The 26784-nt window shown below is 30.6% G+C and overlaps 1 protein-coding gene across 1 annotated transcript in view; it reads right to left on the bottom strand.

The window, feature by feature from the left end:
* The window catches only part of LOC142321031 (zwei Ig domain protein zig-8-like), a 42215-nt gene extending 37944 nt beyond the window's left edge, over positions 1-4271 (bottom strand). Inside the window, exon 1 of the mRNA XM_075359026.1 lies at positions 4075-4271. Coding sequence (XP_075215141.1) covers positions 4075-4132 — 58 coding nt within the window. The 5' untranslated portion in view covers positions 4133-4271. The remainder of the gene's footprint in view (positions 1-4074) is intronic.
* Positions 4272-26784: the final 22513 nt, after the last annotated feature.

The following is a 26784-nucleotide window of genomic DNA, read 5'->3' as shown; positions in this document are numbered from 1 at the left end:
GCATAACAAAATTTATCATGTCCATAAGGTTAGTAAAATTTGACCATTGTGGAAAAAATCATATGTTCAGGTACAATGACAACACAAACAGTTATCCAAATAAACATGAATAATTTTCTCAAAAACTTTTAAAACCACACAAAAACAGAAATAGATCAGTAATTACTAATCTCATTCAGATTTCCTACTTATGAACCGGAGTAACAAGTTCCTGCTTCTACACTTTTGGAAAATCTCCTGTTTTCAGACTTCAGTTAAGTATTCAACACAGAACTAGAGCAATCAGGTCACTAATTTCCTTGATAATGATTGCAGAAAACTTATCTATCTATCAATACCAACTGCAGCTGTGACATTCAAAGTACAAATTGCACACTGTACATCAGAAACAGTTATCAAAGGGATGTCAACATCTCCATCATTGATATCATCCAGACTTGGATAAACATCAGTAGGACAATAGACTGAGTGAAAATATTCACCAAAGTGCTTGCATAATAGTCCAGAATCATAATTAATACATACATATAGTATACTGCATGCAGAGTGCTATATGTTCCGATTCTTTAAGCACACTAACTGCTATTCGGAACAACAACATGGCGGATGTCCTTATCACAAACATCCTGTATATTCTATATGGTATTATACTGAATGGGACAGCAATGTGTACTGAAATGGAAATGTAGACGAAGCTGCCAGAATGGCAAGAATTTTTAAGAATATGGATGTAATCTCTATTTGTGTAGTGGATGTTAAAAACCATCTAACTAATGCTCAGAAACATGTGGAGTAATGAATGAAGAAGACATAGTACAAAATTAAATGCAATTAAAACTACTTCATATAAATGGAAGAGCGATGGGAAATTGACTCGTCGAGAACAAGTGGGTGTGATCAAACTCAGAATCGGTCACACACGAATAACAAATTTATATTTAACTTGAGAAGAAAGACCAATGTGCAGAGTATGTGATAAACCACGTACTACTAAACATCAACCAGAAGAATGTATAATATATATAAACTTATGGAAGAGGTATAAACTAAGAAATAATATTGCTACTGATTTAGAAAATGACAAAGAAGAAAAAATAGTTGTTTACTTACATCCAGCAGACTACTAACAAGTTTATAGAAAGTCTTTGATGAAGTCAGTATGAGATATGTTTGACTGACTGAAAATCTTCTATGTGAAGGCATTTTTACCTGAACATAGAGTTCTCATATTTATATGGTATTGTCAAGACTTTTTTTGTGCATTTTATTTTACTAGTGTTCAGTGTTTAAGTTTTATTTTTGTGTTTTGTGTAAATATCAGGCTCTTTACACTGTAAATGTTATATGTTACATTAATTTATTTTTGTGTTTTATTGAAGTGTAACCCTGTTCATTCTTACATTTGACAATCTTGCTGATGATTTAATTCTTTTTCAAAAACTGTGACAAGAGCAATGACCTTAGACATAGATGTGCAAATAACCCCTCCAAAAAAATTATTGTTAATATTTATATCTTTATCAATATAATGACCTGGCTTGCCTTAATTTATAATTCAGGAAAAATAAACTAACTGAAGAGGCTGGAAAAAATTGAATAGGAATAATGGATAGTAAAGGAAAGTCTTGTTGAATGTTTTGTTTTTGTGCTAGTTATGGGCATTAATGCAGATCACAGAGAAATAGAATAAAAATTAAATCTTTTTAAAAATAAACTACTGCTTATAATTTTACTCTTTCTAATCTTGTTTTTAGTCTCATTAAGGGTTAGAATTTTTTCTAAACATAGAACTAGAAAAATAAAAAAACAAATTAAAAAGTAAAAAAAAAAATATAAATATTTTGGTCTTTTATTTTAAATTATATATTTTAAATTTCTAAATTTTTATATTTTAAATTTCCGTTTTTGAAGTCAGTGCTGAATTAAGAATAAATAATACCAGTAATTTATTAACCCTTTACTGCCAGTTACAATAGTAATTCATTAAGATTGTTTGAATGGACCTATTTTGTTAACTTCTTTTTTTTAGTGAGTTTGTGAAGTTGTCTTTACTATATCTTTATTTTCAATTTAGTTATATGCAAAATTATAAAAATATTTGTTATGAATATTTCTGTTTACTTTCTTCAACAAATTAAGTCTTTCTAAAAAAAGAATTTTGATGTTCAATTTCTTAAAAACAATACATATAATTAAATCTTTAATAAATTTGAAGCGATAGGGAATAATAATTTCTTCTCTGTGTACTTTAAGCACCTCTGTTCAGAAGTAAAAAAATATTAAGTAAAATTACTATTTTTCAGTGTAAAGGATTCCAAATTATTATTGACTGCTCTATTTCGTAAATACAGATATTTTATAAATACAGCTGAGCTAACTGAGCTTTCACAATAGGGTGGTGTTTTAACTTTTATTTTACAACTAATTTTGAATATAAACAATATTTGATGAATTGAGACTGCATTACACACCTGAAAAGTGTATAGAAGTAAAACCTAATGTAGACATTAAAGTAAATTAGCACATAAAAACTCTGCCTCTGTGGTAATTTTTTTACTTGGTTGGGTAAGGAGAATAAATTTATGTACTGTGTGTTTGTTGATTGCAGCTCTAAGATAGTTACACCAACTTTCATGATTAAGGGCTCTTTAATACCAATCCTATAAGAGACAATGGGTACTGTTGATTTGAATTTAAGGTTTTTTCAAAATTTATATTAAATAATATGGCTTAAAAATGAGTTATAAAAGAATATACAATTTTTTCTATAAGGCTACACAACTACAGAAATCATGGAGAATACAGAATAGTGAAGTTCTAAAAATATTAATAGCAATTGTAATATTTCTACATTCTTCTTTGTCATAAAGTTCTAATTTTTGTTTGTTCTAATTCAAAAAATTCTGTTCTATTTTTTCAAGTGGATGTAGAATAAAATTTATTAACTCTGATCCAGCAAAGAAAGAAGGGAGCTCCAAAGATCGAATTTCTTAGGCATACTCCTAGCAGTTTCAGGAAAAAATGCCTTGCAGATTTTCATTGATCTATTACTGTAATTTACAAACAGCATCTTATCTATAGAGTAACTTTTTAAAATGATTCTTGAACATACATCTCCAGTTACAAAACTAATAATTTTTTAAGACTATGTCTTCTCAATCCCAATAAAAGAATTAGAAAGTGTTTTTACAAAGATTTCTTAGTAAAAATGCTATAAACGTGTGTTACAAGTTTGATTTACAACATTTCTTCAGAAATTCATTGATTTATTTCAGTTCTGGTAAATTTATGCTCATGTCATAGAATTATAATATCAATTTATGGAGTTCTTGGTCTCCTGGTCAGAAGTCAGTCCTCTCACTATTCTGAATTCCTGAGTCCCCATATATCCATGTAATTCTGTATTTTTGAAGGAGATATCTAAAATACTTAATAGCATTTCATACTAGAAAAAGATTAAATTGCTCAGTTAAATATTTAAGTACTTAAATATTAAGTTGCCAAAGTATTGAAGTGTTACAAATTATCTGGCAATATGATTATATGTTTATCTACACAACCCAGATCGAGAAACAAAATCAAGCATATGTAAGTATTTAAAGTATATCTGCCTGTAAGATTTTAGTATGTTTTCCAAAACTGAAAGTAAGACTAACCTTTAGAACTCACCATAAATCCCAGCTTTATCTTTTACCTTGCCCATAAATGCAAGTCGTCTTGTAAAAGACAGTTTGTTTGGAATAATTTTTGATATCTATTAATTCTCTTTACTTGGAACTTTGAATTTCTTTGTAAGAAGAGGTCAGATTTAATTTTCATAATAGAATTATAACCATCCTATTAATTGTAACTTAGTACTTCACCAGTGTGGAGTAGGCTGCTAGTCTTAACAGCTGAGTATATCATTAAGGAGGTTCAAACTCGCTAGATTATTTACCATTCATTTATATAAACTTAGTGCAATATTGAAATCAACTCATATCAATATATTATTAAATATTACAACATAGAACATGCTAACAAATGAAATGGTGCATGCTTTTTCTAAATAAAATGATTTTAAATAAAACTTACCAGAATATTTTCCAACAAATAAAAGAAGCAACAATGTTATACACAAAATAGAGCCCATCACACAGAGTATCCGTATTCCGATCTTTCAATCAAATCATTTTGATTAGTCACTTAGTTTATTGTGTAATTCACATATCAATATTTTAATTCTCAACAAATTTCTATTGATGTATGTTTCTGAATGAGAAAATATTAAAAATGATAGTAACACATTTTCATAATTAATGAAACACCCATTTTGTTTTGTCATAGTATAAATAAGTTCAACTTGTTTACCTTAGAATTAAACATCTTTTGAGGAAATATTAGTAAAAAATTTTAATTGATATAACATTACAGGCATTAGTCCAGTTACAGTTGACAGTCAGCATTGTCCAGACTCTGATTGATCAGTACTAATCAGTACCATTAACTTAACTGCAATGGCAAAAATATTCCACTAGCATAAGAAATCAGATTCAAATAAAATTAATTACAATAAAGACTAGTTAAACTTATAGTGAATAAATACAAACAGTAAATGTAATGTGGTACTACTGAGTCATGGCTTATTAGTAAAATATTTTTCTGATAAAAAAGAAATTATGTGGTGTTCTAAACAGAGAACTTGCAAATTTGTTTATTTGGATTCTACTTTATCAGAGACACTAAGATTAATGTAGTCACTGACAGAGAGCCTTCTTGTTTATGCTTATATTCAGTTTAAGAGGGCTTTATATATGCACTTTTACACTTCTTTTGTAAAAATTATTTTCATTGGCATACTGAGAGTAGGGTGAATAAAAATCTGAACCTTTGACTCTAATATAATTTCAGATCTACAACATTTTAGAAGGGAAAGGTGTTCATTTAAAAGGAATGAAATAAAAAAACATATCAATTAAGTTACTGTATTTCATAACAATTTTTATTTTTAGATACTACGCTGTATGAAAATATCTCTATAAAATTTTTCCTCTTTTGTAAGATGCCGTTATTGCAAAAATTTCTCTATGTAAGATGGTTCCACTTTTTGCATCACAATTATGAGTGTCTAAATTTCTTTCAAAATCTGTCTAAAATAGATTATTGTGTCATAAATAAATAAGAATTTTCATTGATTGCACATATTTTAAGATTCCTTACTGGTTTAATATTTCCTTACCTCTACCCAGGTATCTAATTACTTTTTACTGTAACCTAAAAATTCTTCAAAATGCTATCTTCATCAAAAGCAGATTTTGATAAAAATTCCTATAATACTACTCAGTAATGTAGAGTTTCAAAATTAATATTGGGGTTTTAAAGTTATGTAATATTTATTAAGTTTTATTTACATTGATAAATTGTATATGAAATGAAAGAGCAACTCAGTTTTTCCTATAAGTGTTCAAAGTGAGTACCATTAGTCAGATAGCACACATCCAGCCGATAGGAGAGTTCATCCCATATTTTAATCAGCAAGTCTGGAGTAATTGATGCGATAGCTGCTTCAGTCCTGTGTGTCAAGTCAGGTAGGTCAGCAGGTAATGATGGCACATACTCTTGATCCTTTATAAATCCCCAAAGCAAAAAAAAAAATTGCACAGGGTCAGATCGGGTGAACGTGGAAGCCATGGCAAACAAGCCTTGTCATCTGGTTTCTGGGAGAATTTCATTCAACCAATCACGTACAGTGTTATGCCCTATGTATGTATAAGCACTGTGGAACTGCAGCACTCCCTATTCCCACTTGATATTATCGATAAAATTTAATATAATGAGTCCTTTTTTCTTTAATTCTTTCTTTATACTTATACAATATATAATCCTTAATCTTAATGTCAGTGGCCATCCCTCAGTTTATGAAAAAGATACAAAAATGTTTTCATGGAACTGTGCATTTCACAGTTCCAGCGACATGGTGTTTGGCTGTTATGCACATGCACACGTAGGAAGCTGCAAGGGAGAGAGAGAGAGCACTGTCGCTCCCGCAGTGCTAACCCTGGGGTGCTGGTGGAAGGTAGTTTTTTTTTACTGTGTATGGAACGTTCCTTGTTCGTTCCCTTTTCTAGTTTTGTCAGTGGAAGGAATATGAAAGTTGTTCAGTTGTTTTTTTTAATAGTGATCAGAAGATGGTGGAAAGCAAGGGCTCTTTGATTGCCAAATGTGTCCAAAAACACGCTGGAAGGGCAAAAGAGAAGATAATTAGTAAAAACTAATTATGTATTTGTTTCTGTGTACATAGAAAGTTAAATAAAGCACCTATAGTGTTTAGTATACTGACTATAGTGTTTTTAAGCGGACATTTTATTAAATTATTATCTAATAATACTAAGAAATATTATCTGTATTGACATTTTATTATTTATTCGGTTAAATCGTACCATATTCTTGAATGTGATAAAGTGTAGAATTAGATTATTACCCTGCTTCCTGCTATTCTATTCGATTCATTTTTTCGGTTGTTTTATTTTATAGAAAACTTTAACCGTGGCCTTGAAATGCCAGAAAAAATTTTCTGGAGCAGCACCCTCACTAATTTCAGCTAGGAAGCCCACCATCTTGTTGCTAAATATATTTCTGTGGTTCATATTGCAGTTGAAGAAAGACTTTCAAGGCCGGATTTCCTAGGACTAGGCACAAAAGACGCTCTTACACGTTCAACGTTGTCTTCGGACAAACTCGGTCGTCCTGTGCTCTTTCCTTTACAAATACAGCGAATGATTTCAAATTGCTTATACCATTTACGAATGTTTTTGTCACCCGGGGGTCACAACGTAACTTCTAACGGGACGCACGTTGAACAGTAATTGCAGATTCACACTTCACAAACTACAGAACACAGAACGCTTTCTGTTGGGGGGTCGTCATCATCGCTACTAGCGCTTTCAAGCGGAAGGTACAGGAAATTTTTGTGAGCTTGCACGTAGCTAAAACTGTTGCTCTTTCATTTTTATAGCTGAGGTGAAACTTGAGAAATATTACATAGCTTTAAAAATCCCAATATTCATTTTGAAACACTCTGTATATTGAGATTTTCAATAATTAGTAAATTAGTCTTATTATTTTTACCTAGCCAAACCTAGATGTTAATGTTAGAGGAAAAATATCTAAGTGTATTTTTTTTGTAAATATAACGGTCATTCCAAAAGAAATAATGATCATCAGTAACTACACAAAATAATTTTCTAATTAAATACTATAATAAATCATATTTTATGGTATAACTATTTATTTTCTCATTTCTATTTTTATTTTTTAAATTAACTTTTCTCATTAAGTTTTTCTTTTTTATAAAATGGTATGTGTCTTTTTATAATACTTTATGTACTAAACTACTATTTTATATTCAAGTACTTCCTCTTATTTATTTTGTAATAAATCAAACTTTATTTTCATTTATTTCTAGATAACACTGAAAGAGATTTTTTTTTCAACATGTATACTATAAAAGTTTTAATATATGTTGTGCCAGAATTGCACAGATAGATAGTATTAGTCTTTCTGACTGGGAAAATGATGGAGGCTAGGCTGAATTTTAACAACTTAATACTTTAGCAATAAAGGTTTCTTCATACTGTTCCTGGCAATCAGTCTGTTATGGGGTCCTAATTAACAGCGCATCTTGGCCTGGTAATTTATGGATATAACAAGCTGACTTGTTACATGAACAAAGGATGCAGCTACCCACAGCTCCAAATCAAGAAAGCTGTGCTAAATATCTGAAGACTTTTGCAATATCACATTTGTCAATCAAAACTACCTACATATATTATGAATGAATTTCATCAGGGATGTATTGTCAATGTTAAGTATTGTTTTAAATGTTTTTTTTTATTTGAACGTCGATTGTAACTATTTCATATTTATATTAAAACTAAAACTAGGCTTTGGAATTTAGGTAGTACAGATAGGTAACATTAGCCTTTCTGACTGGAAAGATGACAGAGGGTAGGCTGAATTTTAACAAGAAAAGTTTCTTGATACTGCTCCTGGCTATCAGTCTGTTATTGGAGAGTAATTAGTTTCATACTGATTGTAACTAATTGACATTTATATTAAAATTAAAACTGGGTCTTGGAATATTTCAGCTAATATTTTCACACAAACTGTCTGTTTATACATATTTGTGTGTGAATATAAGATTGTAGCTAAGTACCGTTAACACTTCAATAATTTAGGACTAAAAATATGTAGCTACTTCCATCTCTCATTTGTTTTACCCATTGTTTCGTGGCTACATGACATAATTTAAACCATTGATTGACTGTACTTGTTAAACTTATTTTCTCCAATTTTGTTAGACCTATTCTCCAAACTAATAGGTCTATATTCTTCTTATAGTCTTATAAACGAATAGATCTGCTTTCATGTAGATTTACTTTCAGTAATTTTTAATAGATCATGTTATACTTTTTAAAGCAAATTGTTAATTAAAATTTCTAATTCCCTAAATTATTTTAGAACTGACTAAATAAAAGATTTGTTGTTTTTCAAAGACTTATCGAGATCAAATTCAAACATGGATTTGAATCTCTTGTATCATTACAGAAACTGTTTGATGACAACATTATTTTGGTAACTTTGAAGTGTAAAAAGTAATAACACTTTTTAAAATGATAATTTCAGTAGGATCAAATAAAAGGTAGATGTTTTAAAACATCTACCTTTTATTAGGTAAGATGTTTTAAAACATCTACCTTTTTGAATGTATTTGCTTTATCTTAAAGAAAGATAAAACATATTTTTATTCACTAACAACTGACTTCAGGGAGGGAAATAATAATAAAAGATTAACCACAAATGTAAACATCTACAATATCTACACCTCTGATTGTTCAGAGAAAGTAAAATAATGAAAACCCCTATTACAGCTTTTCCCTTCCTTTAAGTAAACTGAGTTTTGCCAATTTCCAGTAATTCTGTGATTGGAATTCATTAAAAAAATCAACTTGTAATTTGTTTTAAAATAATTCACTATTAGGAAGTGCTACAAATGGTAAACTGTTCCGTCAATTGGTTTAAGATAATTATTGACCTTTTATAAATTTGATTAACATTTTTATTTATTATTTTTGAAATTTTAAACCTACTGATATGAAATGATGAGCAGCAAAGATAAATGAAATTAGACCTAAACACAAAAAAAGAAAAATTGATGAATTTCTATCCAGTAAATACAAAATTAATAAAATTTTAATTGTTGAATTGTGCTTACGTTCTATTGTTAGACATGAATATAAACCTAGTGCACTCGGCTTTAATATATTTTATTTTAATAAAACGTTCCTATCATCCTGGTCAGGCATGGTATTTTTCATACACTACAAATTTCCATTCTCATAGAGCAAAATGACCGAAGAAGTCGATGCCCGCATGTCAAAAAGAAATTCCAAAAAGAGTTAAATAATCTCTATTTCCCAGCATCCGTAATCTTTTTGGGATGTAGTCTTTATTATGAATTAAAGAAATAAAAAGAGAATGAATTCTAATTTTAAAATTTACAACCCGAAATAACCTCTTTCTCACTTCAAACTAATGTTGATATCAGATCCTTAATAAAGCTTCAAGTACTACAAAACATAATATCGCTTATAAAGATAAACCAGCACGGAAGTAAGTTTTATTGCCCTCGAATCATTTTCCTTTGGTAAGGGAAATTACATTCCTTAAAAAATTCATGTTTTAACTTTTTTCATATGATTTATATGACGGTGCTTTATTTATTCAAATCTGCCCAATAAAATTACAAAAAGTAAGATTTAAAAAAAGGTTTAACGTTTTAAATATGTTACAATAATATAATATGTTATTAATATAATTCAATCGGTTAAGAATTTACACCTGACTACTACACTTATTTAAAATTATATTAATTTTATAACAAAAATTTCGAAAAAATATAGGCTAATCTACAATAAAAACCCGTGCATTTCCATTATATTTAGCAAACGAGTAAACGTGCTCTTCTGACTCCACGGTTACTTAGAGAACTAATGTAATTTTTTAAAAAATGGTTACAGATTTCATTCCATTTTTCACCAACACGAGACTTTTTATGCTATCGGTAATTATTTTATAGCAATAGTAATTAAAACCTTTTATTTATCAATATAAAGAAATACTCAACTAATCTCATGTCAAATAATTTTTTTTTTAAATTATAGAAAAACAAATTAGTTAAACAAGCAAATTAAAAACAAATCTAATTATATAACGAGTGATAATTCTTTAGGAAATATGTTATTGTAAAAATCCGACTATTGAAAAATATGACTGAATGAATAATAACCTATTAACTGATGCTAGTAGAAATACATTTACATAACATCTCATCCATCTCAACTATTTCATTTCTAATCGGAGTAGACAGCTAAACATTTTTCTAATTAGAAAAGTATTATTCGTAACCAATTAAAATTGTATGTTTCGATTTTTATTAATGATTCTTTACGTTTAACAGAGACTGTATACCAGTGGAAAACGTACTAAGTCAGTAGTTATGATTTTACGGTTATGATTGCCGTACCTCATAAATGTCAATTGTATTAGCTCGGTAAAAAATATCAAATAAAACGATATTTATGGAGTCACGATTACGACTATTAAGGAGTTTTAATTATACTAAAGTTGAGAGACAAACGAATGATTATCTAAGGAATGGTAATTTGTTATCATCATCGTTAATTGGCTATTTTTATGACAACTTACAGTAATTACTGCTTCAAATGCAAATAGTAGTTTTAATCGGATCCGAAAGATTTATAGGATACTTTGATCGTTTTGATTTAATTAACGGAAATATTTTACGACTATTTGGGTTGAGACCGTAGAAAACTGATTGTAAAACAGTCAATATTTTCTAAGCCTTTATAATTTCAAGTTGTCGAAGGACATTATTACTAATTGATTGAATTTAATGCGTTGTTTTAAAATATTGAGATTTGTTCATTTATAGAGTATTTTTAACTCTGACTTGTATTTATATCAATTTACATACCTGTTACATAACAGTACTCAAGTTATTTTATATGTGGATAGTCGATTGATGTTTATCTCTAGAATTACCACAATGAGAAATTTTAAGTATACTTATACATTTAAATTAGTCAAAATGTAACTAAAATAAACTGAATCAAGAGATTATGAATTATTTAGTTAAAATTCTATTTTCCGCTTTTGATAATGATACATGCATTAATTACCTAAGTTATCACTATTTGAAGTAAATATATTTATCTGAGTGGATTCACAAAAAGATTTTTAATAGTTTGAATGTGGATTTATAACAGAATAAAAGAAATTATAACAGAATAAAAGAATTGAGTTCGAACTCAATTTCCAATTTTTTAAATGATACGTATATTAATTGCCTGTTATCACTACTTGAAGTAAGTATTTTTACCAAAGTGGGGGAGTCACAAAAAAATTTTCAATAATCTGATTAAGGATTTAAAACAGACATATATTTAATATTAAACTATCACTTACATATAAAATAACAGCGAGTTTTTATGAATACATGTAAAATTTTTTTACTGAAAAATTGACGCCATGCATGTAATATATTTGAATTTTATGATATTCCACCACAAAATAACAACCACGGAAACATTAAGTTAAATTTTATACTTATTTTGTTAACCTTGACTGCTTGAATTTTTAAAAAGGAAAGATTTTGTAACTTAACAATACAGTTACCGTAAAACGATTTGAAAATTATTTGAAGTCGCAAAAAACAATTTATTGCGATAAGGTGTAGAAATTTTTATACTTTAATTTTATGACCATAATTTATTTAAAAAATAAAATTAAGGTCAATAAACATCTTTAAATAAAGATTAAGTGCTTGAAATCTTAGTAATATATATAATAAAAATTAGAGAGATTATTAATATTACCCATATTGTTTCAATTTTTCTTAGAGCATGGTCATCTCAGTTTTTTTACTATAAATATATGTAAAAATATTTTTTTTATTACACAAGAAAATAGTTATATTTACAATGAATTTGCTATATTAATATTATTTGATAAAAATATTTTCATAAGAAACTGTCAGTAAAGTATATTAAAAAATATTTTTTTAATTGATTATGAATAAGGGTTTGTATTTTGTAATTTAGATTTACTTTAACCTAATTATTAAAACCCTTCAACTTCATATTTAATCCGATTAATAACTTTACGTCTTTGATGTTATATATATTTTTCAACACCACAAGGACCGTGACAACACAAAAAGATGAAAAAAATACTGTAATTGCACGAAAATAATCGCTTTAGAAAACGGAACACTATACCGTTCACTTGTCCGTTAATTACGCGTTAAACTACACGAATACATAAATAAACGATTAACATTTATCGCACCGGATATATAAAATAAAAAACGTCCGTGGACCGTCATCACTTCGAGGACTTACTGAGAGGGTGCGGCGTCACAACGCTGCTACGAGGCGGCGTCCGAACCGGCCTGTTCATCCCCACTATTTTCAGAATCCAGGAACCCATTGATTGTAACCCCCATCGCCTTCCAGTGGCTTAGCTCTTGTGCTCTCACTGCTCACAGCTTCCGTACCGCCCGAACGCGCACGCGTCTACTACACATGTATACGCACGCACAAATACTTGTTTACAAAATGTGTTAAACTATCCACCCTCTTTCTTTATAATCGTATAAAAACGTTAATATAAAATATATTTTGAAAATTTATTAATTACTGGAAAAAAAAAATTACTGAAATATTTTTAAAGAATATTATTTTTGTAAGAAAATACTATTTTTATAAAGCTAAAAAGAAGATAAGCAAAACTTATTTAAAATTTAAAAATCCATTAAATTTTTCTCATTTCTAAAATTGGTGGATCCAACTGGGCAACCATTACTTTTAATAACAGATAGCATATATTAACAGAGTTTATTTTATCATATAATCATCAAAATTTATGAGTAGAGTACCTCTTTGAAGACCATCAGATAACATATTTTCCATATTATATTCAGTTATTCAAACAGGCAATTAATTTGCTTTGTAATAAAACTATCAGCTTCAAACAAACCGATTGATTTAAATCATTTAATTATATAATACTTCTGCTCTTCAGAAAAAGTTTAGTAAAATACTTTTTCAAAAATCACTTTTGTTTAGTTGAAAAAATGTACAATTCGTTGTCCTTTTCAGTACCGGTTCAAGTTTTTAAAACCTCAGCTTTGTTCTGCAGTGTGACCTGACTGTCTCAGTGCAATCCTGACCGAAAATATTGTTTTTTGTTCAGGAAGTGCTTATTCTATTTAACTGTAAAACCTAAGAACTAGAAGAAGAAGCTATTACTGAGAAGAAGCTTACTGCCCACCTGTTACTTTATCTTGCCTCATTACTTAACTTTAGTATTTACTAACTGAATTTTAAAGTATCTCGTAAAAGTTTTGGTACATTCAATGGATTATTATATTTGCTAGTTATTCATAATTCCTTGCTTTATTAATTATTAACTCATCGGTTTTATCTTTGTGTATAAGGACACAATGAAATATTGTCTAACAAATTTTATTATACGTCTTTGTGGAGAACGTTTGTGGTTAGACCAATTAGGAAATGGAATTATAAATAATTGTATAAAATTATTAACAGTTTCTGAATCGATTAATCAAAAATTTATAAACCTTTGTGACAACGAACAACTGAAATCATACATAACAGTACATTTTTAAAAGCTAACTTCATAATATTTTTAGTAGTGTTTGTAAACATCCTCAGCGATTCAGTCACAGAGGATGGTGTTTGTGATTATAAAAACATTTTATTATGAAATTTGGTTAAACATTTCTTCGTCAAATTTATAAAGATTAAATTAATATAGTCGTCAACGCTTTCGCGTTATCATCGCCCGGGTTAAAATAATAAGAGACTTCTTGGATATTAAAATACTCGTATTAGCAAAACACGGTTAAAACTATGATGAAAACTAAGATAATAACAGGAATAAAAATGAAACAGTAAAAGAGACTCAACAATTTGGATAACACATGAAACGTGGTTAACAAAATATCAAACTTTTGTCGGGTTAAATCTTATTAAGTATATTAGTTCTTTTTAAAAGTAATAATATCCGGTATTGTACATTCTTGTCATTTCCTAGGACGCGCCGTATATTCCTCGGGAATTTAAATTACCAACGTAAGGCTGCAGAGCATATGCAGTCCGCAAGGATGTGGTTCACAGTCACTCGACATCGGACGCACGTGATGCGCTCTCCGCTGACATCAGATATCTGTGAATAGCTTTGGTACGTCCTAATCGCAACCGACACTGGACCACTTCCTCTCGGCGAATTTTCCTGTATGAAGAGTCCTATGGTAACACCATGTCTTTTATGTGTCGGAGTTTATTATCCGCTGTAGCAGTCCAGTCATCTTGCCACCTTCGTAGAAGTGTATGTTTAATGGAATTGATGAAATCGGTAGTTGTAACTCGAGTGGAGAAAGACCGTTGGCTACATGCATCTATAGCAGCGGAATCGGCACGTTTGTTACCCACGATTCCCACATGGCTAGGGATACAGTAGAAATTCATCTTTGTGTTGTGACGATTTAATTGAGCGATTGTATTTTGTATTTACGTAACAATAGGATGTCTGGAATACAAATCCTCTAAAGCTTGGATAGAACTATACGAATCACTATAGATAAGGATGTGACGATATTCTGATCTAATGATAGATATTCAAGGCCATTTTGATGGCGTACAGTTCAGCATTAGACACTTGTACTACCAGGTAGACAAACACATAAGTTTTGTCGTTTACAAAAAAAGCGAATCCTACGGTATCATTCTGCTTCGACCCATCTGTGTATACTACTACGTCTGGGTTTGTCTCTGATAGAAAATGGTAAAATGTTTGCTGAAAGACGAGAGTACTTGTAAATTTTTTATTATACACGGTGAGATCGTCATTAAAATTAATGGGATCAAGTCTCCATGGGGGATATGTTCAGGGATAGGTTGGGAAAATAGATATGGTGGGTCAAAATGTAGAAGGTACATTAATCGGCCGGTACGGACACCCATTGGTGCTGTATTACGTGGATGGTTTTTATGCCGTTGGAAATGAAGGTTTGCGAGAACTGCTTTAAGAACCGGATGATTTGGTTATCGTATAATTCAAGTAAAGTAAGATGCTACTAGCTGGTCCTGCCTATCCCAAAGTGATGGCTCATTGCAATCAACAAGTATGCCTGCGACAGGGCTTGATCTAAACGCACCAGTGGCAATAAGAAAAAAATAGGGGTGTATACCATCCAGCATATTAAGTACGGTATGACGCGCTGAATAGTAGACAATACCACCATAGTCTAATCGGGATCGGACTAAAGAATTATAAAAAACGTAACATATATGATCGGTCAGCCCCCCACTTGATGTTGCTAGAATTTTTAAACATTTAGCCATTAACTGTTTAATGTGTTTGGCCTACGTAAGATGACTGTCAAAAAAGTAAACCTAGAAATTTAACGTCAGGAGAGTTAACAGTTGGCTCTCCATTGAGCAGAACTTGTGGACTGAAACGGTCTCGCAGACGAGAAAAGACTACACATTTTATTTTCTCCGGTGAAAACGTGAAGCCGGTGACTTTGGATCAAGTTTCAAGGCAACATATAGTATTCTGTAGTAGTCTCTCAGCTACGGCTGTTGAACGAGTCGTGGTATATGTAAATATACCAAAATTATCAACAGATAGTGAACATGAAACAGATTACATTTAGTAATCTGTTTCATGGCTATAGTAAACAAGATGACACTTAATACACTTCCTTGAGGCACTACATTCTCCATGGTAACACTACTCGACACAGAATCTCCAACACGAACACGTATTGAAAGGTCATTTAGGATACCCCTAATAAAGGCAAACATATTACCCACGACTCCCCGTTCTTTAAGGGTGTTTAGAGTACCTCGTCACCAGGCTGTGTCGTACGCCATCCTGATGTCAAAGAAAATAGCAACGAGTTGCTGGCGGAACAGAAAGGCACTTTGGATAGCTTTTTCTAGTGATACTAAATGATCAACAGAAGATTGTCCTTCGTGGAAACCACATTATTCTGGAGATATCAGACTGTGGTTCTCTAAATATCAGGTGAGCTTTCAGTTCACCATTCTCTTCATCTTTTTGCACAAAACGCTCGTCAAGGAGATAGGTTGGTAGTATGAGGAGTTCTACCAGGTTTAAGGACTGGTACCACAATTGCTTCCGACCAGATGGATGGAAAGACTTGCGTGGAGAACAAAACATTATATATACGCAGTAGGTGATGAAGGACCGAATTGGGAATGTTTGAAAGCATACTGTGACGGATGTTATCAGGTCCAGGGGAGATGTCACGTGAGTTTTGTAATGCATGCGATAGCTCGTTGATTGCAAAGGGAGTATTTAATTCGCCGAACGAATCGCCAATTTTTAACGGTATCTTTTCCATTCGTATCTTATATCTCTGGAATTCATTAGTATAAGATGAAGTTGAGGACACTGAACAAAAACAATCAGCTAGGTTAGTAGCAATTATAGAAGATGACGTAAGGAGTTCTATTTCATGAATAAGGCGAAGGATGACTGTTTGTGGGATCCGCGAATTGCAGGAAGTTTTCTCCACACAGTAGACATGGAAGTAGTGCGTGAGATGGTATAAACTTAATTCCTCCATGACTTTCTCCTAGCTTGAATGAATACGCGACGACATTCCGCTCTAGATATACGATGTAGATTTAGATGTTCATTTGTAGATCTACGATTAAATTTATGCAGAGCCTGCGGTCGTGTTTTGGCAATTATCATTCCACGAGGAATGAAAGAACGCCTTGTATTTCCTGATGTTTGTGAAATTAATCTACTAATTCTCGAGTACCAGGGAAGTAAAAGAGGAAAGTTGATGTAGGACGTCAGCACTATCGCCATATTGTGATGGGAAGGCTTTATAGTAATGTTCCAATTTGCTCTTTCAACAATCCACATCCGTGGTCTTTTGTTCACCGCGCGGTCGGCACCAAAAGCAATAATAATTGATTTTGTATCATTTTAACGGGACAGAGATCTCTGTGGCGACTGCAGGGGTGTGGGTATCTTTGTAGCCGATACCCTGTCCTGGATGAAGATAGCAACCCCGTCACTTTCTCTTCTATCAACAAGTTGTATTTCTTACAGAAATAGCTTCTGCGGGTTACTGCATCTTTTTGTAGAAGATGCGTTACCTGGAAGCACATTACTAAAGGTTCTTGTGGACGTATCAGTATCTAACATCTTTAATCTGGGAACGAAGCCTTCAAACGTTCCACTGGATAATGTTCATAGATGGAAGTAACTATATATATATATATATCAAATTTTGGATATATAAAATTTATTGATAGGTGATTCTGATTTTCTGTTGTAATTAACATTGTGTGCAGATTATTTATTGAATATAATTCGGTTTTTCTTTCTTGTGTTTATATCTTTTACGATTTTCTTGGCTTCTTTGGGCACTTTATCCCCTACCTCGCGGGGACCTCGAGATGGTGGAGGGGATTTGGAAGCCTGTGGAGCTGGAGATACTGTACCAGGCATTGATGTTTTAATAGATCTCTTTAAAGGGATCTTTTTACTTTGCTGCGTAGGTGATACAGCGGGGATTTTATTTGGCGGTTTAGAGATTAAAGTAGTTTTCGATAAACCACTCTCGGTTTTTCCATTAATAATATCTTTATTCTTGCCTTTACTCTTACATAGCTCTGAAATAGTTGCTGTGAGCGAGGCAACTTTATCAGACAAAATTTGATAGAGCTGTTTTAATTCACTGCGTGTTCCACACTGTTTTATTACCTGCATTTGCAGGAGCTTGGCTTCATGTAGTGGTAGCAAAAGAGACGTCTGAATGATCTAGGTTCCGGGAGTTCAGTGTCATTTTGTATTGTGCGGCCGGAAATGATAGTTTCTGCTCTGTACAACTTTTTGAATTGCTTTTTCTTCTTTAAAAATTGGACAATCTCTCTAGCGAGTAGAATGCAATCCTCCGCAGTAAATACATTTTTCTTCCTCCTATTAGTCAGTATCTTTGTGGCCTTTTTTTGCACATCTAGCACATATTACAGTGTTCGGGCAAGAAGTTGTGGTATGGCCATATCTTTGACATTGGAAACATCACCGTGGGTTACGGATGAATGATTAACCCACCAGGATGGTCTAATGGTGAACGCGTCTTCCCAAATCAGTTGATTTAGAAGTCGAGAGTTCCAGCGTTCAAGTCCTTGTAAAAACAGTTAGTTTTCTACGGATTTCAATACTAGATCGTGATACCAGTGTTCTTTGATGGTTGGGTTTCAATTAACCACGCATCTTAGGAATGGTCAAACTGGGACTGTACAAGACTACACTTCATTTATACTCATACATATTATCTTCATTCATCCTCTGAAGTAATACCTGAATGGTAATTCCCGGAGGCTAAACAGGAAAAGAAAGGGATGACTGGTCATACTCTAACCAACAGGTATCCTACTTTAATTTTTTCCAGTGGTGTAGGAAGTTGAAGATTAAAATAAAGGAGAGAACTTGTATCCCACTCCGATGTTTCATTATTCTTTTCACCTCTATAACACCATGGGAACGAAGCTCTTCGGCAACTTCGTATGGCTCTAATGTCCATCTGAAGAAGATCCCAGCAAAAAATTACTCCTCTGTTAGCATTCAAGGTTTTATGACATACCGCACTAATACTTATATCGCTCATATTGGTTAAATGTAAGAGCGATGTACTCTGCTCATCATTGAAAGTCTCTATTAGTACTGACCCGTCTCTCCGCTTTCTTATATTCTTGGGGGAGCGGCTTGAACTATTGATCAGGAAAGGTGAAACCTTCCTGATTATTGCGTAGAACTACAAATATGATATTTGCATATTGCAGGTGTGATTTGTCACCATTTAAATTATTATTTACCTCAGGAGAATTATCATCAAACAAAGTTGATTGAGATCTTTTCACGAGACTAATATTTATGGTTTTTCAGATGGACTACCAACCATCACGGGGTTTATCTGTGGAGTACTAATTTTGATCCCACGAGTACCGGGGAAATATAGGACCACCTCTACAGAGCCCAAATGTACAGAGGCTAGAGCTAAATACAACTGGGTTTGCCCAGGTACCCAGAGGACATCGTTCAAGACTTATACGTAGATTTATCCACCTATCAGCATGATAGTTTCTACATCGGGTTACAGTTGCATTTTATAAGGTGTCACAACACCACTGAATGTAAATGTAATGAGAAACAGTGTAGAATGTTGTTGTGTAATTGGTGTAGTGTAATATGGTGTTCTTGGTGTAGTATATGTGCATACCGTAAAGTGTTCTGCAGCTCTGTGTGTAGTGGAAAGGCAAGCTGCAAAAGCTAGGACTGTGGGGCTACCAACCCCCAAAGTCTTAAAGAATAAGACTCCCCATTGGGGAAACATGGAGTAAAAAGTGGAAAATTTGTTAATCCCTTATATTTATTTAATTTTTCCTTTTATAAAAAAAAATTATATTTAATGTTAAAAATGACTTATTCTTTAGGTGTTTTTGGACAATTCTTTCTCAAAGGATTGAAAAATAATCATTTAAATCAGACACGTTATCAACTTGAAGAAATACAAAACTGTACAAAAAAAAGTTGAAATTAATTCACAATAATATAAGCATGATATTGTGTAAATCAATAATTTAAAAAATTACATCCAAGTTAATTACTTAAAAAAAAAATTTAATGGAAAATATCCATTTTCAATGTACATTTTAAATTATACGTAATGATGTCAAGAAAATTTAATAAAATATGAATTACTTAATTGAGTTTAGACAATGAAAGATTTATGATGTTTCATTCTTATATAGGGGTGAGTTATGAGAAAAAAAACAAAATTTAATTCTTCATAAGTTAAGTTTTATTTGTATATTTTTTTATTATTATTTTTGGTTGGAGTATAACAACAATTTAAAACCTAATTTACAATTTTTTATTTATAAATACTATTTACATGTTATATTTTTTAAATTTATTATTGTGAAAGGTTAATCATATTTTAATCAAAAAAAGAAAATAATTAACTTCTTATGGTGATTGTCTCACTGATGATTACTGGAATACCACTTAGAAGAGCAACTCTGTGAAGATAAAATATCTATATTGTGAAGTCTATGGACAACAAGCCTACTGACTGACCAATGTCAGTCAGTAGGCTGAAATTTAGGATTTTTTAGATTTACTTTTTATAAATGTGTTGGACAAGAATATATTGCATTGAAAGCTGGCTAACTAATTCATCAGACTACACTTCTAGATATACAATAATGGATGTAAATATTGCACAGAAAAAATTTATATAGATGTTTATATTACTTATAAACAATGATTTGAAGTATAGTGATAATGGTGAAACACAACTCAGGATATTATTACTCTCATTCAGCAAAGTGGGTGACATACTAATCCCTATTAACATCCAAGAGAAATAGGTTTCAATTACTTGTACAAAATAACTGATAAAATCTTTAAAAAAAGAGATGACTTCAGAAGAAATATTAGCAGACTATTAGACCTCCTGGGAATAAAATAAGATTTAATAACAAATATTTATGAAAATTAATATGTGAAGTAAAGTATGAAACTTAAAATATGCATAGAAAATTTATTTATAAAAATTGTAATTTTATTAAACTGTTATGCTGAATGATAAAAAATTAAATACTACTCCTGGTTCACGGTGTCACATATTAGATATGAAACTATTTTATGAAGTGCCACATCATGTTGTAATTTACAAAATATTTTTAAAATCTAGAAAATTGCCATTAGAACTCTGTTTTGAGACAAAGGTAACCATGCGCAAGGTTGATATGCAATTCTAAATTTGTACATATTATGAAACTATTATGTATATAAAATCTTTAGCTTTATAAAAGAATGAAGATATTCACTATAATTATCATATTACAAGACATAGGTCAATATTCACATTGAAAAACACAATTTAATGTTGTTTTAGATCCCATCTTGCATGGGAATAAATAATTAGAAAAATATTTAAATATAGTAAAAATTTTAAATATAGAATTCATTCAGTATCATTAAAGACATTTTTAATTGATAATGAATGTATTCTATTCAGTTGATAAATTACTTTCCTCATAGAACTAGATTTTCTGTATTAAATTATGCTGTAATTAACATAATATATATTACTGAAATCGTATTAGTGTTAAATATATTAAATTTTATTGGTAATGTCTTTTTCTTTAGCTGTAGGTTTCTTTGTCTATTCATACACCTCTTTGATTAAAAAGAAATGGGTACCTCCAAAAGAAAACATTTAAAACTGAGGTGTGAATTTTTGTTTCCAATTTATGACAATACAGATGACATTGAATTTAACAATTCATCAGTTTTGTCTGTTGAAAGGAGCCCTAACCATTGTATGTGGTTTACACTTCTGTGGTTAAATATGTTGCAAAAATTGAAGTAGATTTAAATAGACTTTTCAGTTATAATGTGGCAACAATTATTTTAAGACAACCTTTATTTTATAAGTCAAGTGATGGCCATCCCAATTTAAAGATTGTGGTGAATACTGGAGATTTTGAAATACGGTTAGTTTCCACACAATGTTATTTAACTGTAAATAATAATCTGCACATTAAAATTCAAAGTTTTGCAATTTATTATATATTACTTTATAGAAATTAATCATTCTAAGATTCATATTATTCTTCTGTACTGATAAATTAAGACAAGACATGTCTTATTTCAACATTCTGTACTAGGTACTTTATTTTAATAGCAATATACATACATACATATATATATATATATATATATACATAAAGTGAAGTTGATGTTTCAGTTATCTTTCAATGGATACCATCTCACATTGGAATTGAAGAAAATGGGAAAATTGACTCATTGGCGAATGTGGAACCCTAATAATCATGAATAAAACATGTAACTTATCATATCACTTCATTAAAAATGTTATTAACTGAAGGTTTAAACGAAAGTTCCTGAACTATCTAACACCTCAGATGGAAGGTAAATAGTATACAGCTGTAATTAATGGCAAGAATATAATTCCTGACAACCCTTGAAGGAAATCTGAGGTAGTCTTCAGGATGATTATGGGTCATTACTGCCTTGCAAAACATCTTTACTAGGATGAGAATCCTTGCATCTCCTGAGTGTGTTATCTGTAGAAATGAAAGGTCTGTTATGAATTCGCGACATTTAAGAGTATGTAAAGAACTGATTCATTATAGAAATATGTCTAATGGAACACTACTGCAAGGCTAGAAATTTAATGACATTGTATCAATGGCTTGAGCATTGAATAAATAATAATAATTATATATTTACAGTATATATATATATATATATATATATATATATATATATATATATATATATATATATATATATATATATATATATATATATATATATAATAGCTAAACTCTACTCTTTGGTTAGAAAAATATAAAAAAAGGAAGGGTTTTCTGCTTTTGTTTGTTGACTTAATGAATTGCATTAGAAAATTTTCTATTAATTTGGATAATTTTCTAACTTATTTAGTTTATATATAATATATAATATATAATATATAATTACGGTATATATATATATATATATATATATATATATATATATATATATATATACCGTAATTCTTCGAATTTAAGATGTTAGCGAATTTAAGACACACCCTTAAATTTAGTAGATAATTTCTGGAAAAAATAAAAATCCAATATAAATATTAAAATACTGTGTAATTTATTTATTATAAATTACAATAAGTCATATAAGTATTTTGTATATATATATATATATCATCAGTATTTTTCATTAAGTTTATTCTATTTTGAAAAATAAATATAAAATGTTAAATAGTAGCCGCTTACAACAATTTATTGAATAATACAAATATGTAGTAAAATACCTAAATCGAAAGCACTTAACACACTATATTTTGTATTATAGTACCTCAGATGTAAAGTAGTTAGCTACGTACGTATTTAGCTTTATAAGAACGGTATTTTATCACTAATCACAATAATTTTTCCTGTCTCGTTATCTTTCTATGTTATTGTCGAGTCGTCGTCAATTTCATATGAGTCGGATACGTTTGCATCAAACTGTTTCCAAAGTACATCGACTTTAGAATCATCCGTTGCATTCGACAAGCACCACTTCAAGAATGACTTTTTAATTATTTCTGTTGGCAAATCGTTCGAAATCCATTCTACAATCGTAGCTGCTGATTCTCATTTAATTTTGCCGCTCGGTTTAAGGGGATGATCGTTTTCAGTCAACCACTGATTGTACTGCGCACAAATACGATTTTTAAAAGATTAATTAACTCCGATATCCAGTGATTGTAATTGTCTTGTCATACCTCCAGGAATTACATACAACTAAATCACATTTACCGTTTGTCAGTTTTGTTTTAATGTAATCAGACAAATGACCACGAAAAGCATCCAACACTAACGTACTGTTTCGTTACCGAAGTCCATCCGATCTACGTTCCCACACACTCCTAACCGATCTTGCATTAAATCGGTCGTCATCCAAAAGTTCTGTTGAGCTCAAACAATTATACCATCACAGAATCTTTCTTTTGGCACAGTTTTCCTGTTCACAATTACATAAGGCGATAATTTATTTCCGTCGGCAGTAGCACTCAACGTAACAGTTACTCTTACTTTCTCATATCGAACTGGTTTTACCGTTACTTGTTTTTTCCCTTTTCACTTACAGTGTAATTTGGTGACATATCAAAGAACCCAGAAACTTCATCAGCATTACCAATTTGACTGTGACTGTATTGTTTCTTTAATCGAAGATCGATTACGTAACTTTGATATCGCACTAATTTATGCACGTAATCTAATGGTAACTTCTGGCAAATGAAGTTTCTGCGACGCAATGACAGACATTGCATTTTCATGAATTTCTCACACCATCTACGGCTAGCTTTAAATTGAAGACCATTATTCGTGGCAATTTTCCTGGTCTTTAACATCAATCGATCCTTGTCACTGGAAGACATTTTGTGTGGAGTTCCTTGAAATAGGCCGAAACAGCAGCATCGATTTCCTGATATTTTCCGTGTTTTGGTCCCGAAATATATTTCTTCGTTCGGTTACACGCAAATAATTTCTCTTTCATACTACGCCATCGACGCACATTCGCTTCGTTTACCGAGAACTGTTTATCGGCGGCATGATTTCCGATCTATTCAGCGCGTAAAATAACTTTGCGTTTAAAGTCTGCGTCCTATGTGAAACACCTTTCCATGTTCATGAAACGGTTAGAAAAACACAACAAATAGATAGAACGAACAGTTACAAAAAAAACGGACCGATTTACAACTACAATAGCGCTTGTTCAACATCGAATGGATATTAGACAGGAAACGTGAAAGAACGTTTGTCATCATGCTTAGAGCACATGCACAAATTCCAAAACGATGACTCATCACTAAGTTACAATGTCAACAGCGATAAAGCTGCTGAAATGTAAAGCTCTTCGATTTGAGTCATCTTTCTACAAATTTGTGTACGTTCTGTACACGATGACAAATGAGAATATTTATCACTGTGTGAAATAATTCACATTTCCTGTCTGGTCTCTATTCAATGTTGAACAGGCATTCGACTTTCAACTGAAAACACCCCTTGAATATAAAATGCACCTGACATTTTGACCCTTTAATCTGTAAAAAAAGTGCAAGTTAAATTTGAAACATATATTTTATATATATATATATATAGCTGAATGTACATATATACAGCAGCATGCAAATTAATCCGAACACAGATGTAAAAAGTAGATTTACTTACAAAAAAAAATCATACCAGTACAACTTGTAAGATTAATTTCGAAGTATTAATATGTCCTCCTTTATCCATAATCACTTCACGTACTCAAATTTGATCGATTCAAAAGTGTACTACATATTTTTTTGGTTTCATCATGAAAGTATATCGTTATTATTGCTTTAATAAGGTCAATTTTTCAGGCACTATTCACTTTTCTATACGACTTTTAGAGTCGTTTTTTGATTATTGCTCAAAAATTAGAAAATTCCATGTAATAAAATATGTCTTTTAAGAAAAAAACATTTCAATGTTAAATTAATAAATAGTTCATCACTTCAGTATCTTTATTTTGGGTAGTTCTCACTCATAAAAGTAGTTGTTTTTTTTTTTTTTTAATAAAAAAATCCCTTTTTCAGTGTAACTATTTTAAATAAATATGATTAATATTTATCTTTTATCTAAGTTAAGAATTAAGTGAATACACTTATCAAAACAGCACAGTTTTTTCACTGTGTTGATATGATGTTGGATGGTTAGGGATAATATCATACCATCACATTTAACATTAATTTTTTTTTTTTTTGTTGACAGTAGATTCCTCACATAAGCTTGAAGCTTCAGTGCAATGGGAATATGAAATAGAAATTTTGTAATGTTTGAAAAATGCTATACCTGCCTGGAGTTTGAATCCAGGACCTCCAGATGAATTGTATAAAATGGAATCGTGACTTTGCTACAAAATTTCATAAAATGATTGTTTCTTACAGAGAACCAAACTTACAGAAATGAGTGGTCTTAACGTACTATGATTGTAAATAATAATTTGCATATTAGAAGCAAACAATTAATTTATGACAACAGAATGATGTTGGTAGATAACCTAAAAATGATAGTAAATGGAATATTATAAGATAGTTATAAATATGTTATTAATGTGTAGATGTTTAAATATGAGTGAAAATATCTTAAGTTGTGTAAACATTTTGTGTTTCTACAACAGTAGAACTTTGGTAACAAGGAAGCATATCTTAATTTTTTATAGATCAGATGGTGACATAATGGCTGTCCTAATTTGAATGTGGTAACCGTTATAGATTTTGTAATAACTTTAACATTTTTTTTTTTTACAATTTATTCATAAATATGAAGATTCATGTTAAAAATTGCCACAATTTAAATAATAATTATTTTGATTGGCCAAAACTAAGATGGTGTAAAGTTTATGAACAAATTAATAAAAAAAAACAGTTACTTGTACAGAAATTACTTAGACCCTATATCTTTATAAATGACTTGAAGAGAAGTTGTAGATAAAATAAAAAGATTGTTTACAAACATTTTATTAACTGTAACAATAGCAACAACATTAGATTACATTAATTCAGGTTTAGACTTGGTTTCATTAATCTTCTACATAATTTTTATTTGGAACACATATTTTTGTCAAGTAATCTAATATTGTTTTGTTTTGTTCATGCATGTATGTGCTCCTGTGAAATTTGCAAATTTGACGTTTTCTATAACCAAAACACCCCTCTTTAGCAATGACATCCACTTCTATATAACAACCTTCTTTAGACAAGGATTAAATCTGGGTGTTAAATAATGCATATTTAAGTGCTCTGAATTAATCCAACTACTATTATTGCAAAATAAAATTCTTAAAAGTTTTATTAAAAATGTATTTATTAAAAAAAAATTTTTGATTTTATTAAAAATTACTGGAATTTATTAGTCTACAGCAAAAACAAAGTGAAAACTCATACATAATTTTTTATTATTTAGAAAAATGGAATGACCTAAAACATTTTAAAACTATATTCACTACAGATGTTTATTTTATTACTATCCACCATTATAT

Source organism: Lycorma delicatula, chromosome 3 (genome assembly GCF_047948215.1).
Source record: "Lycorma delicatula isolate Av1 chromosome 3, ASM4794821v1, whole genome shotgun sequence".
NCBI lineage: Eukaryota > Metazoa > Arthropoda > Insecta > Hemiptera > Fulgoridae > Lycorma > Lycorma delicatula.
This window is presented reverse-complemented; position numbering and strand designations above follow the sequence as displayed.